This window comes from Oncorhynchus keta, chromosome 34 (assembly GCF_023373465.1).
Source record: "Oncorhynchus keta strain PuntledgeMale-10-30-2019 chromosome 34, Oket_V2, whole genome shotgun sequence".
NCBI classification, from domain to species: domain Eukaryota; kingdom Metazoa; phylum Chordata; class Actinopteri; order Salmoniformes; family Salmonidae; genus Oncorhynchus; species Oncorhynchus keta.
In genome coordinates, this window is record NC_068454.1 from 78818159 (window position 1) to 78838270 (window position 20112).

The following is a 20112-nucleotide window of genomic DNA, read 5'->3' on the forward strand; positions in this document are numbered from 1 at the left end:
CCTGCATTAAAGTCCCAGGCCACTAGGAGCGCTGCCTCTGGGTGAGCGGTTTCCTGTTTGCTTATTTCCTGATACAGCTGACTGAGTGAGGTCTTAGTGCCAGCATTTGTCTGTGGTGGTAAATAAACAGCCACAAAAAAAATGAAACCTCTCTTGGCAAATAGTGTGGTCTACAGCTTGTCATGAGATACTCTACTTCAGGCCATGATGTTTCAGATCCAACTCTAGAACAATATTTGTGTTTTATTGTGGTTTGGTTCAGGGCAACGGAAAGAGAATGTACATGTAAGCAGTTTGGGTCTTGAACCAGTATGTGCTGTTTTAACATGCTGACAACAGCACTGTGATATTTACCTAATGTTCTTTATATCTGTCTTTGTCCAGTACGGAGGCATTCAGCCCTGAGCGGGGGGCGAGGGAGGGGGCCACCAAGGTCATGATCGTGGTGACGGACGGAGAGTCACATGATGGGGAGGAGCTACCGGACGCTCTGGAGGAGTGTGAGAAGAGAAACATCACCAGATATGCCATCGCTGTGAGTACACACACACACACACACACACACACACACACACACACACACACACACACACACACACACACACACACACACACACACACACACACACACACACACAGAGATGCATGCACGCACACACACACACACACACTGTTCCATAGAGCACATGAATGCAGCATGCCTGCTACACCACAAACTTGCTAACCAATATGGCAGACAGTCTCACCAACCAACCCCACTCCTGAAATAGCTGTATTGAAACAGCTTTTCCACCATACCACCTCACATACCCTGCATAACGTGAGAGCTAGCCATCCTGCCCATTCAGCCTCAAACTGGCCTGAAATAATGCCTGTGGTTTTTAAAATAGCCCCAGCAAATCACTAACTGAACCCCTCTGGCTCCTTAAAATAACCCAGTGGGAGAGAGAGAGAGAGAGAGAGACGGGTGGACTGAGAGAGAGAGAGAGAGAGAGAGAGAGAGAGAGAAGAAGAGAGAGAGAGATGGGGGAATAAGAGAGAGAGAGCGAGAGAGACGGGGGAATAAGAGAGAGAGAGACAGGGACTGAGAGAGAGAGAGAGAGAGAGAGAGAGAGAGAGAGAGAGAGAGAGAGGGGGGACTGAGAGAAAGAGAGAGACGGGGGGGACTGAGAGAGAGAGAGAGAGAGACAGGGGACTGAGAGAGAGAGAGAGAGAGAGAGAGAGAGAGAGAGAGAGAGAGAGAGAGAGAGAGAGAGAGAGAGAGAGAGAGAGAGAGAGAGAGAGAGAGAGACAGAGGGACTGAGAGAGAGAGAGAGAGACAGGGGACTGAGAGTGAGAGAGAGAGACGGGGGGACTGAGAGAGAGAGAGAGAGAGAGAGAGAGAGAGAGAGAGAGAGAGAGAGAGAGGGGGGACTGAGAGAGAGAGAGAGAGAGACGGGTGGACTGAGAGAGAGAGAGAGACGGGGGACTGAGAGAGAGAGAGAGAGAGAGAGACAGGGGGACTGAGAGAGAGAGAGAGAGAGAGAGAGAGAGAGAGAGAGAGAGAGAGAGAGAGAGAGAGAGAGAGAGAGAGAGAGGGGGGTGGAGACGGGTGGACTGAGAGAGAGAGAGAGAGAGAGAGAGAGAGAGAGGGGGGGTGGAGACGGGTGGACTGAGAGAGAGAGAGAAAGAGAGAGAGCGAGAGAGACAGGGGGACTGAGAGAGAGAGAGAGAGAGAGACAGGGGGACAGAGAGAGAGAGAGACGGGGGGACTGAGAGAGAGAGAGAGACGGGTGGACTGAGAGAGAGAGAGAGAGAGAGAGAGAGAGAGAGAGAGAGGGGGGCGGGGGAGAGAGAGAGAGAGAGAGAGAGAGAGAGAGAGAGACGGGGGGGGAGAGAGAGAGAGAGAGAGAGAGAGAGAGAGAGAGAGAGAGAGAGAGAGAGAGAGAGAGAGAGAGACGGGGAGAGAGACGGGGGGAAGTCAATAACACAGTAGAAAAAAAAGCGGGAGTCTATATACAATGTGTGCAAAAGGCATGAGGAGGTAGGCGAATAATTACAATTTTGCAGATTAACACTGGAGTGATAAATGTTCAGATGGTCATGTACAGGTAGAGATATTGGTGTGCAAAAGAGCAGAAAAGTAAATAAATAAAAACAGTATAAAAACAGTATGGGAATGAGGTAGGTGAAAATGGTTAGCTGCTCAGATAGCTGATGTTTGAAGTTGGTGAGGGAGATAAAAGTCTCCAACTTCAGCGATTTTTGCAATTCGTTCCAGTCACAGGCAGCAGAGTACTGGAACGAAAGGCGGCCAAATGAGGTGTTGGCTTTAGGGATGATCAGTGAGATACACCTGCTGGAGCGCGTGCTACGGATGGGTGTTGCCATCGTGACCAGTGAACTGAGATAAGGCGGAGCTTTACCTAGCATGGACTTGTAGATGACCTGGAGCCAGTGGGTCTGGCGACGAATATGTAGCGAGGGCCAGCCGACTAGAGCATACAAGTCAGTGGTATAAGGTGCTTTAGTGACAAAACGGATGGCACTGTGATAGACTGCATCCAGTTTGCTGAGTAGAGTGTTGGAAGCCATTTTGTAGATGACATCGCCGAAGTCGAGGATCGGTAGGATAGTCAGTTTTACTAGGGTAAGCTTGGCGGCGTGAGTGAAGGAGGCTTTGTTGTGGAATAGAAAGCCGACTCTTGATTTGATTTTCGATTGGAGATGTTTGATATGAGTCTGGAAGGAGAGTTTGCAGTCTAGCCAGACACCTAGGTACTTATAGATGTCCACATATTCAAGGTCGGAACCATCCAGGGTGGTTATGCTCGTCGGGCATGCGGGTGCAGGCAGCGATCGGTTGAAAAGCATGCATTTGGTTTTACTAGCGTTTAAGAGCAGTTGGAGGCCACGGAAGGAGTGTTGTATGGCATTGAAGCTCGTTTGGAGGTTAGATAGCACAGTGTCCAATGATGGGCCGAAAGTATATAGAATGGTGTCGTCTGCGTAGAGGTGGATCAGGGAATCGCCTGCAGCAAGAGCAACATCATTGATATATACAGAGAAAAGAGTCGGCCCGAGAATTAAACCCTGTGGCACCCCCATAGAGACTGCCAGAGGACCGGACAGCATGCCCTCCGATTTGACACACTGAACTCTGTCTGCAAAGTAATTGGTGAACCAGGCAAGGCAGTCATCTGAAAAACCGAGGCTACTGAGTCTGCCGATAAGAATATGGTGATTGACAGAGTCGAAAGCCTTGGCAAGGTCGATGAAGACGGCTGCACAGTACTGTCTTTTATCGATGGCGGTTATGATATCGTTTAGTACCTTGAGTGTGGCTGAGGTGCACCCGTGACCGGCTCGGAAACCAGATTGCACAGCGGAGAAGGTACGGTGGGATTCGAGATGGTCAGTGACCTGTTTGTTGACTTGGCTTTCGAAGACCTTAGATAGGCAGGGCAGGATGGATATAGGTCTATAACAGTTTGGGTCCAGGGTGTCTCCCCCTTTGAAGAGGGGGATGACTGCGGCAGCTTTCAATCCTTGGGGATCTCAGACGATATGAAAGAGAGGTTGAACAGGCTGGTAATAGGGGTTGCGACAATGGCGGCGGATAGTTTCAGAAATAGAGGGTCCAGATTGTCAAGCCCAGCTGATTTGTACGGGTCCAGGTTTTGCAGCTCTTTCAGAACATCTGCTATCTGGATTTGGGTAAAGGAGAACCTGGAGAGGCTTGGGCGAGGAGCTGCGGGGGGGAGCTTTTGGCCGAGGTTGGAGTAGCCACGCGGAAGGCATGGCCAGCCGTTGAGAGATGCTTATTGAAGTTTTCGATGATCATGGATTTAAGGCAAGAAGGGCATTCTATGCCATCAAAAGGAACAAAAGGAACATACATTTCAACATACCAATTAGGATTTGGCTAAAAATACTTGAATCAGTCATAGAGCCCATTTCCCTTTATGGTTGTGAGGTCTGGGGTCCGCTCACCAACCAAGACTTCACAAAATGGGACAAACACCAAATTGAGACTCTGCATGCAGAATTCTGCAAAAATATCCTCAGTGTACAATGTAGAACACCAAACAATGCATGCAGAGCAGAATTAGGCCGATACCCACTAATTATCAAAATCCAGAAAAGAGCCGTTAAATTCTACAACCAGCTAAAAGGAAGCGATTCCCAAACCTTCCATAACAAAGCCATCACCTACAGAGAGATGAACCTGGAGAAGAGTCCCCTAAGCAAGCTGGTCCTGGGGCTCTGTTCACAAACACAAACACACCCCACAGAGCCCCAGGACTGCAACACAGTTACACCCAACCAAATCATGAGAAAACAAAAAGATAATTACTTGACACATTTTTAAAGAATTAACAAAAAACAGAGCAAACTAGAATGCTATTTGGACCTAAACAGAGAGTACACAGCGGCAGAATACCTGACCACTGTGACTGACCCAAACTTAAGGAAAGCTTTGACTATGTCCAGACACAGTGAGCATAGCATTTAGACAAACTCCCATATATGTTTGGTGAAATACCACAGTGTACCATCACAGCAGCAAGATTTGTGACCTGTTGCCACAAGAGAAAGGCAACCAGTGAAGAACAAAAACCATTGTAAATACAACCCATATTTATGTTTATTTATTTTCCCTGTAAACATATGTTCCGCACACCAATAAAACCCCTTAGATTAAATTAGAAAGAGAGAGAGAGAGAGAGAGAGAGAGAGAGAGAGAGAGAGAGAGAGAGAGAGAGAGAGAGAGAGAGAGAGAGAGAGAGAATCTCCAGGGTCTTGGTGCTGAAATGTGGTTTCACTGTGATGGCTGCAATGTTTTGATGTTGTTGCTCTCTGTCCTGCTGCCAGTGTGTAGGACAGAAAACAGCCCTTTGGGGAGAGCAGAGAAGCAAGCTCTCTAAAATAACAGCCTGAGTCGTGGTTTATACATCAGCCTGCCTGCCGGCTGACTCACACAGAATTTACAGTCAACAAGGAGAGGGGTCAAAGGGGGTGTGTTTGTCTGTTTGCGAGTTTGTTTGTGTGCATGTGCCTGTGCAACTGTGTGTATACATGTGCATATACATGTGCAGTAGCTATAACTTCACTGTATGTTTTGAATACTTAACAAGCTACAAGCTGTCTGTATTTCTGTCTTCTGTCTCCGTTCGTGACTCTGAGGACAAACCAGCAGCAGCTGGCAAGACCAACGGAATTTCTCTGCTTCTATAATATCTCCATGTATACATTTATAGTGTAGGATTCCTTCACATTAAAACCTCCCTCCCTCCATCTCTTCCTTCCTTCCTTCCTTCCTTCCTTCCTTCCTTCCTTCCTTCCTTCCTTCCTTCCTTCCTTCCTTCCTTCCTTCCTTCCTTCCTTCCTCCCATCCCTCCATCCCTCCCTTCCTCCATCCCGCTCTCCCTCCCTCCCTCCATCCATCCCTCCCTCCTTCCCTCCCTTCCTCCTTCCCTCCCTTCCTCCCTCCTTCCCCTTTGAATACAGAGAATTTCCTTATTTAAGATGGCAGCCAGAGTGACAGGGAAGGATTGTTGGGATTGGGTTTCTGGGGAGGAATGTGCTCCTTACTGTAGCTGTTACTATAGCCTCCTCACACTAGAGAGCCCTACCACACCAGTCATCTCTCTCCCCCTGTCTGGACCAATTCTTTAATTTCACGGTTTGCTAGAGCAGTATTTCCCAAACATTTTAGCTGACTCCGTTTTTAGACAGCCCCTTAGTTAGAACCCTATGGACAGTATCTGTTTTTAGACAGCCCCTTAGTTAGAACCCTACGTACATTATCTGTTTTTAGACAGCCCCTTAGTTAGAACCCTATGGACAGTATCTGTTTTTAGACACCCCCTTAGTTAGAACCCTATGGACAGTATCTGTTTTTAGACACCCCCTTAGTTAGAACCCTATGGACAGTATCTGTTTTTAGACACCCCCTTAGTTAGAACCCTACGTACATTATCTGTTTTTAGACAGCCCCTTAGTTAGAACCCTATGGACAGTATCTGTTTTTAGACACCCCCTTAGTTAGAACCCTATGGACAGTATCTGTTTTTAGACACCCCCTTAGTTAGAACCCTATGGACAGTATCTGTTTTTAGACACCCCCTTAGTTAGAACCCTATGGACAGTATCTGTTTTTTATACTTATACTCATTATATTATCTGTTTTTTATACTTGCACATCTGGCTGTCTCTCTGTGGTTGTCCTTGATTCAGGTTATGTCCTCTACTGTACTGTACGGGGTTGGTGTTGGCAGCTCTCTCTCTGTCCTCTCAGATTGTCCTGACTCAGTAATATCTCTCCCTCTATATAAATGCTCTCTGTCCCTGTGAAACATGGAGGAGTTATTGGCGGAAGACGTAGAGAATATGTCTGTTAATGTTATCTCTCGCTCTACCTTTCACTTTTTCTGTCCCTTACATTTAACCCCTTCTTTCTCTCCCTTTTGTTTTTCTACCCTTCACTTTAACCCCTTTCTCTCTCTCTCCCTCCCCCTTTATCTCCCCCTCTCTTTCCTCATCTCTCTCTCTCTCCCTTGCCCTTTATCTCTCCCCCTCTCTTTTCTCATCCCTTTCTCTCTCCCTCCCCCTGTATCTCTCCCCCCTCTCTTTTCTCATCCCTTTCTCTCTCCCTCACCCTTTATCTCTCCCCCTCTCTTTCCTCATCCCTTTCTCTGTTCCCCCTCTCTCTTCCTCTCTCTTTCCCTCTCTCTCCCCCCCTCTCTTTTCTCATCCCTTTCTCTCTCCCTCCCCCTTTATCTCTCCCCCTCTCTTTTATCATCCCTTTCTCTCTCCCTCCCCCTTTATCTCTCCCCCTCTCTTTTCTCATCCCTTTCTCTCTCCCTCCCCCTTTATCTCTCCCCCTCTCTTTTATCATCCCTTTCTCTCTCCCTCCCCCTTTATCTCTCCCCCTCTCTTTCCTCATCCCTTTCTCTCTCCCTCCCCCTTTATCTCTCCCCCTCTCTTTTATCGTCCCTTTCTCTCTCCCTCCCCCTCTCTCTCCCCCCCTCTCTTTCCTCATCCCTTTCTCTCTCCCTCCCCCTTTATCTCCCCCCCTCTCTTTCCTCATCCCTTTCTCTCTCCCTCCCCCTTTATCTCTCCCCCTCTCTTTCCTCATCCCTTTCTCTCTCCCTCCAGGTATTGGGTCACTACATCCGCAGGCAGCAGGACCCAGAGACGTTTATCAGTGAGATCAAGTACATTGCCAGCGACCCTGACGACAAATACTTCTTCAACGTGACTGACGAGGCGGCGCTCAACGACATCGTAGATGCACTAGGAGACCGCATCTTCACTCTAGAGGGTGAGACGGAGAGAGGAAGAGGAAGGGGGAGGGAGAGGGAGGAGAGGAGGGAGGGAGGTGAAAGTGCTGGAAAGAGAAAGGAGGGGAAAGGATGTCTGTGTTCTGGAGACAGAGAGGAACTGCTGTCTTATTTAACCAGGGAGAAAGTAAGAAGAGAGAGGGATGTTACTCTCTTTCAATTGAGAAAGAGGCAAAAAAGGGGGAATGGTGCCACATTTAATCCCAGACGGAATGAAAGAGGAAGGGATGGATAGATGCCACTACCTTAAAAAGGAAAGAGCTATCACAACACTTACAGGAACAAGAGAGGAAGACTGAGAAATTATGCCACCCTGAAGTCTGTAGGGAGCGAGGGAGGAAGGGAGTGGAGGATATGAGAGGAGGATGAGGGAGGTAGACTCTGTATACCAGCTGGGTTCTTGAGTGAGGAGGGAGAGAGAGGGCACTAACCTGTGGCATCTAGATAGTGGCAGATTGGGGAGGGGAAGGAAGGGAGGGAATGTATGGAGTAAAGGTGAAAGGGGGATAGAAGTAAAATAACAGTATTTGAATTGAGAGTGAATATTCATGTGTCAGAGTGGGCAGCACAGGATGCCACGTTTAGTCCCATCACGGTATTCATGTGTCAGAGTGGGCAGCACAGGATGCCACGTTTAGTCCCATCACGGTATTCATGTGTCAGAGTGGGCAGCACAGGATGCCACGTTTAGTCCCATCACGGTATTCATGTGTCAGAGTGGGCAGCACAGGATGCCACGTTTAGTCCCATCACGGTATTCATGTGTCAGAGTGGGCAGCACAGGATGCCACGTTTAGTCCCATCACGGTATTCATGTGTCAGAGTGGGCAGCACAGGATGCCACGTTTAGTCCCATGCCACCTGGCACTGGCAGAACAAACATTAACCAAACATTCAACTAAACAAACCTGTTCCGCTTTCACCTCAGCAGAGGTCCCATTAGCCCCTCACTCAGTCACTGAACCTCCACGCCACACAGATATGTGGTTGGGCACAGAAACATGAGAGGGTGAGACTCATGACTTTAATAAAATAATTTTTTAATGACATGACACGAAATAATAGCTTGGAGACAGAGAGATCTGCTCAACTAGATTTTTGTGTTGGATACTACAGAAAATGTGCTAGAAAGGTTTGTTAAACGTTGTATTGATGTTTCTGTTTCGTCACAGGGACGCTGGGGTACAACGAGAGCTCCTTCAAGTTTGAGATGTCCCAGATTGGCTTCTCCACACACGTTCTCGATGTGAGTCCACCATGTGTGTGTGTGCGTAGTGTGCAGGGCGAGCGCGCGCGTCATGTCATTGTCTTGAATTTCTGATCTGTCATTGTACTGTATGTTTATCCCCCCTCTCCCATGCGTGTGTTTCAGGATGGCATCCTGTTTGGGATGGTGGGGGCGTATGACTGGGACGGAGGGGTGCTGAAGGAGGGCACTAAGGGCCGCATCATGCCCACCAGAGAGGCCTTTGAGGCAGAGTTCCCCCAGGAGCTCAAGAACCATGCTGCCTATCTGGGTGACTTAACTTACTTACGTTACACTATGTACACTTTACATTACACCGTTTTACACATAATACTACTCATCTTATCACTGTTTTACACATAATACTACTCAACTTATCAATGTTTTACACATAATACTACTAAATGTATCACTGTTTTACACATAATACTACTAAATGTATCACTGTTTTACACATAATACTACTAAATGTATCACTGTTTTACACATAATACTACTAAATGTATCACTGTTTTACACATAATACTACTAAATGTATCACTGTTTTACACATAATACTACTACTTATCACTGTTTTACACATAATACTACTAAACTTATCACTGTTTTACACATAATACTACTAAATGTATCACTGTTTTACACATAATACTACTCAACTTATCACTGTTTTAAACATAATACTACTAAATGTATCACTGTTTTACACATAATACTACTAAATGTATCACTGTTTTACACATAATACTACTAAATGTATCACTGTTTTACACATAATACTACTAAATGTATCACTGTTTTACACATAATACTACTAAATGTATCACTGTTTTACACATAATACTACTAAATGTATCACTGTTTTACACATAATACTACTAAACTTCACTGTTTTACACATAATACTACTCAACTTATCACTGTTTTACACATAATACTACTCAATGTATCACTGTTTTACACATAATACTACTAAATCTATCACTGTTTTACACTTAATACTACTAAACTTAGCACTGTTTTACACATAATACTACTCAATGTATCACTGTTTTACACATAATACTACTAAATGTATCACTGTTTTACACATAATACTACTAAATGTATCACTGTTTTACACATAATACTACTAAATGTATCACTGTTTTACACATAATACTACTAAATGTATCACTGTTTTACACATAATACTACTAAATGTATCACTGTTTTACACATAATACTACTAAACGTATCACTGTTTTACACATAATACTACTAAACGTATCACTGTTTTACACATAATACTACTAAATGTATCACTGTTTTACACATAATACTACTAAACTTATCACTGTTTTACACATAATACTACTCAACTTATCACTGTTTTACACATAATACTACTCAATGTATCACTGTTTTATACATAATACTACTAAATGTATCACTGTTTTACACTTAATACTACTAAACTTAGCACTGTTTTACACATAATACTACTAAATGTATCACTGTTTTACACATAATACAACTAAATGTATCACTGTTTTACACATAATACTACTAAATGTATCACTGTTTTACACATAATACTACTAAATGTATCACTGTTTTACACATAATACTACTAAATGTATCACTGTTTTACACATAATACTACTAAACGTATCACTGTTTTACACATAATACTACTAAACGTATCACTGTTTTACACATAATACTACTAAATGTATCACTGTTTTACACATAATACTACTAAACTTATCACTGTTTTACACATAATACTACTCAACTTATCACTGTTTTACACATAATACTACTCAATGTATCACTGTTTTACACATAATACTACTAAATGTATCACTGTTTTACACTTAATACTACTAAACTTAGCACTGTTTTACACATAATACTACTAAATGTATCACTGTTTTACACATAATACTACTCAACTTATCACTGGTTTACACATAGTACTACTAAATGTATCACTGTTTTACACATAATACTACTAAATGTATCACTGTTTTACACATAATACTACTAAATGTATCACTGTTTTACACATAATACTACTAAACGTATCACTGTTTTACACATAATACTACTAAACGTATCACTGATTTACATTTTTGTTTCCATACCTAATGTGTCTCCAGGCATCTGTATGACCTGTGAGATATTTGAATCCTATGCAAATATTATGTCATTTGTGGATCTAAATGAAGTACTTGTGTGTGTGTGTGTGTGTGTGTGTGTGTGTGTGTGTGTGTGTGTGTGTGTGTGTGTGTGTGTGTGTGTGTGTGTGTGTGTGTGTGTGTGTGTGTGTGTGTGTGTGTGTGTGTGTGTGTGTGTGTGTGTGTGTGTGTGTGTGTGTGTGTGTGTGTTTAGGCTACACAGTGTCGTCAGTGATAGTGGGAGACTGGAGGAGGCTGTATGTGGCTGGAGCTCCCAGGTTCAAACACAAAGGAAAGGTCATTCTGTTTGAACTGAGCGACAATGGAGATGTCAACATTGCACAGGCCCTCAATGGAGAACAGGTAGCTAGTGTGTGTGTGTATATACCTCATTGGATGTATCTATCAATCAAACTCTCACTCACCCCAACCCCATCTCCCCTTCTCTTCATCGCCACCATACCTATCTCTCTCTCTCTCTCCCTGCTCTCTCTCTCCTCTCTCTCTGTCTCTCTCTGTCTCTCCCCTCTCTCTCTCTCTCTCTCTCTCTCTCTCTCTCCCTCTCTCTCTCTCTCTCTCCCTCTCTCCTCTCTCTCTCCTCTCTCTCTCCTCTCTCTCTCCTCTCTGTCTGTCTCTCTTTGTCTCTCTGTCTCTCTGTCTCTCTGTCTCTCTCTCTCTCTCTCTCTCTCTCTCTCTCTCTCTCCCTCTCTGTCTCTCTCTGTCTCTCAATTCAATTCAATTCAAGGGCTTTATTGGCATGGGAAACATGTGTTAATATTGCCAAAGCAAGTAAGGTAGATAATATATAAAGTGAAATAAACAATAAAAATTAACAGTAGACATCACACATACAGAAGTTTCAAAACAATAAAGACATTACAAATGTCAATATATATATACAGTGTTTTAACAATGTACAAATGGTAAAGGACACAAGATAAAATAAATAAGCATAGATATGGGTTGTATTTACAATGGTGCGTGTTCTTCACTGGTTGCCCTTTTCTCGTGGCAACAGGTCACAAATCTTGCTGCTTTGATGGCACACTGTGGAATGTCACCCAGTAGATATGGGAATTTTTCAAAATTGGATTTGTTTTCGAATTCTTTGTGGATCTGTGTAATCTGAGGGAAATATGTCTCTCTAATATGGTCATACATTGGACAGGAGGTTAGGAAGTGCAGCTCAGTTTCCACCTCATTTTGTGGGCAGTGAGCACATAGCCTGTCTTCTCTTGAGAGCCATGTCTGCCTACGGCGGCCTTTCTCAATAGCAAGGCTATGCTCGCTGAGTCTGTACATAGTCAAAGCTTTCCTTAATTTTGGGTCAGTCACAGTGGTCAGGTATTCTGCCGCTGTGTACTCTCTGTGTAGGGCCAAATAGCATTCTAGTTTACTCTGTTTTTTTGTTAATTCTTTCCAATGTGTCAAGTAATTATCTTTTTGTTTTCTCATGATTTGGTTGGGTCTAATTGTGCTGCTGTCCTGGGACTCTGTAGGGTGTGTTTGTGAACAGAGCCCCAGGACCAGCTTGCTTAGGGGACTCTTCTCCAAGTTCATCTCTCTGTAGGTGATGGTTTTGTTGTGGAAGGTTTGGGAATCGCTTCCTTTTAGGTGGTTATAGAATTTAACAGCTCTTTTCTGGATTTTGATAATTAGTGGGTATCGGCCTAATTCTGCTCTGCATGCATTATTTGGTGTTCTACGTTGTACACGGAGGATATTTTTGCAGAATTCTGCGTGCAGAGTCTCAATTTGGTGTTTGTCCCATTTTGTGAAGTCTTGGTTGGTGAGCGCACCCCAGACCTCACAACCATAAAGGGCAATGGGCTCTATGACTGATTCAAGTATTTTTAGCCAAATCCTAATTGGTATGTTGAAATTTATGTTCCTTTTGATGGCATAGAATGCCCTTCTTGCCTTGTCTCTCAGATCGTTCACAGCTTTGTGGAAGTTACCTGTGGCGCTGATGTTTAGGCCAAGGTATGTATAGTTTTTTGTGTGCTCTAGGGCAATGGTGTCTAGATGGAATTTGTATTTGTGGTCCTGGTGACTGGACCTTTTTTGGAACACCATTATTTTGGTCTTACTGAGATTTACTGTCAGGGCCCAGGTCTGGCAGAATCTAGGTGCTGCTGTAGGCCCTCCTTGGTTGGTGACAGAAGTACCAGATCATCAGCAAACAGTAGACATTTCACTTCGGATTCTAGTAGGGTGAGGCCGGGTGCTGCAGACTTTTCTAGTGCCCGCGCCAGTTCGTTGATATATATGTTGAAGAGGGTGGGGCTTAAGCTGCATCCCTGTCTAACCCCACGACCCTGTGTGAAGAAATTTGTGTGTTTTTTGCCAATTTTAACCGCACACTTGTTGTTTGTGTACATGGATTTGATGATGTCGTATGTTTTACCCCCAACACCACTTTCCATCAGTTTGTATAGCAGACCCTCATGCCAAATTGAGCCTAAGGCTTTTTTGAAATCAACAAAGCATGAGAAGACTTTGCCTTTGTTTTGGTTTGTTTGGTTGTCAATTAGGGTGTGCAGGGTGAATACATGGTCTGTTGTACGGTAATTTGGTAAAAAGCCAATTTGACATTTGCTCAGTACATTGTTTTCATTGAGGAAGTGTACGAATCTGCTGTTAATGATAATGCAGAGGATTTTCCCAAGGTTACTGTTGATGCATATTCCACGGTAGTTATTGGGGTCAAATTTGTCTCCATTTTTGTGGATTGTGGTGATCAGTCCTTGGTTCCAAATATTGGGGAAGATGCCAGAGCTAAGGATGATGTTAAAGAGTTTTAGTATAGCCAATTGGAATTTGTTGTCTGTATATTTGATCATTTCATTGAGGATACCATCAACACCACAGGCCTTTTCGGGTTGGAGGGTTTTTATTTTGTCCTGTAACTCATTCAATGTAATTGGAGAATCCAGTGGGTTCTGGTAGTCTTTAATAGTTGATTCTAAGATCTGTATTTGATCATTGTATATGTTTTTGCTCTTTATTCTTTGTTATAGAGCCAAAAAGATTGGAGAAGTGGTTTACCCATACATCTCCATTTTGGATAGATAATTCTTCGTGTTGTTGTTTGTTTAGTGTTTTCCAATTTTCCCAGAAGTGGTTAGAGTCTATGGATTCTTCAATTACAATGAGCTGATTTCTGACATCCTGTTCCTTCTTTTTCCGTAGTGTATTTCTGTATTGTTTTAGTGATTCACCATAGTGAAGGCGTAGACTCAGGTTTTCCAGGTCTCTATGTTTTTGGTTGGACATGTTTCTCAATTTCTTTCTTAGATTTTTGCATTCTTCATCAAACCGTTTGTTATTGTTGTTAATTTTCTTCGGTTTTCTATTTGAGATTTTTAGATTTGATAGGGAGGCTGAGAGGTCAAATATACTGTTAAGATTTTCTACTGCTAAGTTTACACCTTCACTATTACAGTGGAATGTTTTACCCAGGAAATTGTCTAAAGGGGATTGAATTTGTTGTTGCCTAATTGTTTTTTGGTAGGTTTCCAAACTGCATTCCTTCCATCTATAGCATTTCTTAATGTTACTCAGTTCCTTTGTCTTTGATGCCTCATGATTGAGTATTGCTCTGTTCAAATAGACTGTGATTCTGCTGTGGTCTGATAGGGGTGTCAGTGGGCTGACTGTGAACGCTCTGAGAGACTCTGGGTTGAGGTCAGTGATAAAGTAGTCTACAGTACTACTGCCAAGAGATGAGCTATAGGTGTACCTACCATAGGAGCCCCCTCGAAGCATACCATTGACTATGTACATACCCAGCGTGCGACAGAGCTGCAGGAGTTGTGACCCGTTTTTGTTGGTTATGTTGTCATAGTTGTGCCTAGGGGGGCATATGTGGGAGGGAATGCTGTCACCTCCAGGCAGGTGTTTGTCCCCCTGTGTGCTGAGGGTGTCAGGTTCTTGTCCGGTTCTGGCATTTAGGTCGCCACAGACTAGTACATGTCCCTGGGCCTGGAAATGATTGATTTCCCCCTCCAGGGTGGAGAAGCTGTCTTCATTAAAATATGGGGATTCTAGTGGGGGGATATAGGTAGCACACAGGAGGACATTTTTCTCTGTTAGGATAATTTCTTTTTGAATTTCTAGCCAAATGTAGAATGTTCCTGTTTTGATTAATTTAATGGAGTGAGTTAGGTCTGCTCTATACCAAATTAGCATACCCCCTGAGTCCCTTCCCTGTTTCACACCTGGTAGTTTGGTGGATGGGACTACCAGCTCTCTGTAACCTAGAGGGCAACCAGTGGGTCTGTCTCCTCTATACCAGGTTTCTTGCAGGATGACAATGTCTGTATTACCGATTTCTTTGGTGAAGTCCGGGTTTCTGCTCTTCAGGCCAAAGGCAGATGACCTCAGGCCTTGGATATTCCAGGATGATATAGTGAATGCTTTTTGTTCCATAGAGTGTCCAATGTTGTTGGTCGTGGTTTGACCTCAGGCCAGTAAGTGTGAGCAGAGCCTGCTGAGCATCTGGTACATGCCATTGGCTTGGGTGAGTGTGAGAGTGGGGGTTGGGACTGTTTGCCCGCTCACTACCTGGGCGTATGTGTGGCTTCCATGTTGAGGCCCTCTTTGCGGGGGTGGGGTGCATGGGGTGGGCAGGAGTGGCATAGGTCTGATATGAGGGGGCCTAAATGGGGTGTGGGCATGGTTGACGTGGGGGGGTGTTGATTGGTTGGGGTGGGGGTGTGGATGTGGATGTGTCTGGGTGTGCGGTGGTCTGGATGTAATTCCTCTTGGCGTGGGTCCTCTATGTGTAGGTCCAGGGGGGGGTCTTGCAGGTCTGGGAAGGTGTCTCGCTGGTCTGGGTGGGGTGTCTATTGATCTGTTGCTCCTGTGTGAAGTGTTGGGGATACGTTTGAGAGCGATGTCCTTTAGAGTTCGGGCAAAGGTGGGCACTGCTGCCTTGTAGAGGTGGACCTGGTCATAGAGGCTGTTCAAGTCCAGGGTGGAGTGGTGGGCCAGGAAAACGTTTGGTTTTGAGGCACAGTCACGGGAAATACTTGCGTTTACCCGCTGTATTGTGGCAGGGTGGAAGTCTTTTCGTGGTAGCAGGGTGGAGATAACCACTTGTGCGTTGGGGAAAGTAGAAGAAGCCTTTTCAATCACTCCCTTCAGTGCTGTGGCCACTCTTTCTTGCTGTGCTCTCAGGTCGTTTGTGCCTGTGTGTATTATTATGTGGCTGGGTGAGCCTAGTTTGGCCTCAGACAGAAGGTCTAGGGCGCGCTGGGTGTTTGGACACCAGAGTTTAGACACACTGTGTTTGGGAAAAAGTTTTTTTTCTTCTATATATTTCCCATTTGAGTCCATAAGTAGTACAATCTGTGTCTTGTGTTTGTCCTCAGTGGGTGTTGGGGGGTTTGTAAGAAGGGCTATCAGGCAGGCTGACAGGGGGGGTGCTCAGAGGGGGTGAGAGCCGCTGGGCTTGGGGTTCTTCATTTGTCTGTTCTGCTGTGATGTCGACTCTATGGTCAGGGTCTGGTGCGGACTGTTCTGCTGTGGTGTCGAGACTTTTGTTGGGTGCTGAGGTGGGCTGTTCTGCTGGCTTCTCTGTGGGGGTGGCCACCTCTCTAGTGGGATGTTCTCTGTCGCACGCCGTTCCCCTCAACCTCTCCTCCATCCCCCTCACCCTCTCCTCCATCCCCCTCAACCTCTCCTCCACCAGCAGTCTGACACTCTCCTCTAGTGCTCTGTTCTGCTCCTCTTTCTCCTGTTGTATTTGTCTCACCACTGTCCAAAGTGCAGATATGTCTCTGTCCACCTCCAGCTCTCCGGGTCTGGTTAAGGGGGTGTTGTTGTGCTGGACTGTTGTCTGGGTCTGTGCTGACTGAAGTGTAATTACCTGCTGTTCCAGCTCCACCTGCCTTATCTCCAGCTGGGTGAATTTGTCCTTCATTTCAATGAGGGAGTGGTCATCTGTGCTGGGAGGTTGACTCTCTGCTGGGGGTTGCTCGTCTGTGGGGTTACATAATGAAGAGGTCTGGTCTGACCCGCTCGGTGTGGGAGTATCTTTATCAAGGGAGAGCTTCTCCTGCTGGGCTAATTCTTTGATTAGGTGAAAGTCCAGCTGAAACTGTTTGGGGTTACCCTGTACCATTACTGTTCCGGACTTATAGATATTTATATTACTTGACTCAGAGTCCTCGTTATCAAGTATTCTGAGTTTCCAACCCTCGTTAATCCCCCCTCTCGTAACAGAGGGGTAGTGTGCTAATATAGCACTGTGCCATGCCAGGGGATGGTTTGTGTGGAAGATAAGGTTGCTGATGTTCCCATTTTTGTAATAGTCAGCAAAAAGTGTCTCTTGATTTTCCATAAGGAGCTTCATTTTGTAATCTTTTCTTGACTTATCATTCTTTACATGCAAAGGGTACTGTATTTTAATTACCTCTGAACAGCGGGAGGGAGCCTCTAAGGCCTCTCCATTTGGTTGGGGTAGACTGTGTGACTCTCCTGCCATTGTTGGGCTAATGGGCTTTGACACCTCTCAGTTGACACGTCAGTGCTAGTTGAAGCTGTATCAAGCTTGGCAGAATTATGTTAGAATTCAGTCCTTATAAAGTAATGTTGTGTATTTTTCTTCTTGGCTTTTGGCTTTTAAAATATAGTTTCAGACTACACATTACTCACTCAGTTCCAGGTTGGATGGTGTTTTCAGGTTTCTGTTGTTTTCCAGAGAATTTGCTGTATAGAAAAATAAATCTTGGTAGTTGTGAACCTTCCAGGTGATTCCGTCCAAAATCAGGTTGTAGGTTTTAAGTTTTGATTTGAAGTGGGGGTTATGTTGTAGAGGGTAGAATCCAGTATGTGTTCCTGACAAAAAATCCAAGTTTATCTAACTCCTAATCTATATTTTTTAAAGAAAATGCTGAAAAATGCAGGAGCTCATCTGATCCTGACTTCTCTGTCTATTCTCTCTCTCTCTCTCTCTCTGTCTCTCTCTCTCTCTGTCTGTAGATTGGGTCATACTATGGCAGTGAGGTGTGTGGGTTGGACGTGGACCAGGATGGCATTACTGATGTTCTGCTGGTGGCAGCACCCATGTACCTGGGCCCTGGCAACAAGGAGGCAGGCAGAGTCTACATCTACTCCCTCAGTGGGGTGAGACAGGGGGGAGTAGTGGGGAAGGACTGAGCTGGTGTCAGTGAGAGATGGGTGAAGGGGGAGATAGAGTTAAGGGAGGGTAAAGGGATTGAAGATATTAGCCGATAAGAAGAGGAATGGCTGGGAGCTTCTCTCTATCTCTCTCTCTCTCTCTCTCTCTCTCTCTCTCTCTCTCTCTCTCTCTCTCTCTCTCTCTCTCTCTCTCTCTCTCTCTCTCTCTCTCAGGAGGAGGTGTTTGTGTCTAACGGCACTCTGAAGGCAGAGGATAGGTTCCAGGATGCTAGGTTTGGCTACGCCCTGGCCTCCGCCCCAGACCTCAACCATGACGGGTACACTGACCTGCTGGTGGGGGCACCCCTAGAGGACGGACACAATGGGGCCATATACGTCTACCATGGCCAGGGCATACACATCATCCACAACTACAAACAGGTAGAGAAAGAAGTGTCACCAGAAGTATAGGTGGAGTCCATCTCTGTGAAAAGAAAAGTGAAGATTTGTTTTTAAAGTGATATCATTCTTAGCTATAGTATTTCCATTGACCTCCTTCTACGTCTCTCTCCACCTCCTTGCTCACCTCTCCTTCTCCTTGTAGCGTATCGCAGGGTCGTCCCTGTCCCCCTCTCTGCAGTATTTTGGGCGCAGTGTGAGTGCCAGTTTAGACCTGGATGGAGATGGTCTGTTAGACCTGGCTGTGGGGGCCCAGGGCAGTGCTGTACTACTCAGGTAAGAAAGGAGGGATGAGGGGAGGTGGAGGAATGAAGAGGAGGGGAGGGATAAATTGTCAGACTTACCTGTGGAGTATTTTTTTTAAATGTGATGATGATCGTCATCATTGAATGATCAATTCTCCCTCCCCTCTCTCCAGTTCTCGTAGTATAGTCCAGATCAACATGAGTCTGTCCTTCCAGCCCCACTCCATCAACGTCATCCAGAAGACGTGTCAGAGAGGAGGGAGGGAGTCTGCCTGTCTCAACGCTACAGCCTGCTTCCTGGCTCTGTCCCGTTCCCCTGGAACTCACAGCAGCAGCTTCGGTAAGGGAGAGGGAGGGGAGAGAGTAAGGAGGAGGGAGGGGGAAGGAGAGAGGAGGGAGGGAGTCTGCCTGTCTCAACGCTATACAGCCTGCTTCCTGGCTCTGTCCCATTCCCCTGGAACTCACCGCAGAAGCTTCGGTAAGGGAGAGGGAGGGGAGAGAGGGAGGGGCAGGGACTGGAGAGAGTAAGGGGGAGGGAGGGGGAAGGAGAGAGGAGGGAGGGAGTCTGCCTGTCTCAACGCTATACAGCCTGCTTCCTGGCTCTGTCCCATTCCCCTGGAACTCACCGCAGCAGCTTCGGTAAGGGAGAGGGAGGGGAGAGAGGGAGGGGCAGGGACTGGAGAGAGTAAGGGGGAGGGAGGGGGAAGGAGAGAGGAGGGAGGGAGTCCGCCTGTTAGATTTGATAGATTTGTTATCAACACTAACATCCCCTTCTCCCTCCTCCTCAGAGCTGTCGGTGGTGGCCATGTTGGATGAGAGAAAGTTGACAGCGAGGGCGTTGTTTGACGACAGCAACCAGAGACAGACACAGCTGGGGGTCAGAGTTCACACAGGACAGACCGTCTGCCACAACCTGCCCTTCCATGTGTTTGTGAGTATGACACACACCAGAGCTCAGCTGGTATGGTTCTTGCAACGCCAGGATAGTGGGTTCAATTCCTAGGACCAAACAGGGAACATACATACTTTTTTTAAAGTATGCACGCATGACTGTAAGCCGCTTTGGATAAAAGCCTCTGCTAAATGGCATATACACACACACACACACACACACACTACACAACTAACGTACACACATGCCCTGACACAAACACACAACCAACTTGTACACGCTACTGTCACAACCTGCCCTTCCATATGTCACACACAATGCCAAAACACACATCCTTCACCCGACCGACACACACAATGCCAAAACACACATCCTTCACCCCGACCGACACACACAATCTACATGCTGAAACATGATATTGACCTCTAACCCTTTGTCTCTGTCTGTGATAGGACACAGCAGACTACATCCGTCCAATCAGCTTCTCCCTGCGCTTTAAGATCAACGACACAGAGAGCGGCCCAGTGCTGGACGAAGGCTGGCCCACCACCTTCAAGAGATCGGTCAGTGTGTGGGGTGTGTGTGGGGTGCTCGTAGCATCCTGGACAAATTGTATGATGTAATGTACTGTTACTGTACGTTATCTACAGTATTACTC

General features: G+C 45.6%; 1 protein-coding gene across 1 annotated transcript in view; it reads left to right on the forward strand.

The window, feature by feature from the left end:
* The window catches only part of LOC118378932 (integrin alpha-10-like), a 55564-nt gene that overhangs the window by 28640 nt on the left and 6812 nt on the right, over positions 1 to 20112 (forward strand). Inside the window, exons 9-19 of the mRNA XM_052495199.1 lie at positions 385 to 535; positions 7141 to 7306; positions 8498 to 8571; positions 8698 to 8842; positions 10948 to 11096; positions 17721 to 17864; positions 18093 to 18299; positions 18463 to 18593; positions 18736 to 18902; positions 19351 to 19493; positions 19907 to 20017. Of these exons, the coding sequence (XP_052351159.1) occupies positions 385 to 535; positions 7141 to 7306; positions 8498 to 8571; positions 8698 to 8842; positions 10948 to 11096; positions 17721 to 17864; positions 18093 to 18299; positions 18463 to 18593; positions 18736 to 18902; positions 19351 to 19493; positions 19907 to 20017 (1588 nt within the window). The remainder of the gene's footprint in view (positions 1 to 384; positions 536 to 7140; positions 7307 to 8497; positions 8572 to 8697; positions 8843 to 10947; positions 11097 to 17720; positions 17865 to 18092; positions 18300 to 18462; positions 18594 to 18735; positions 18903 to 19350; positions 19494 to 19906; positions 20018 to 20112) is intronic.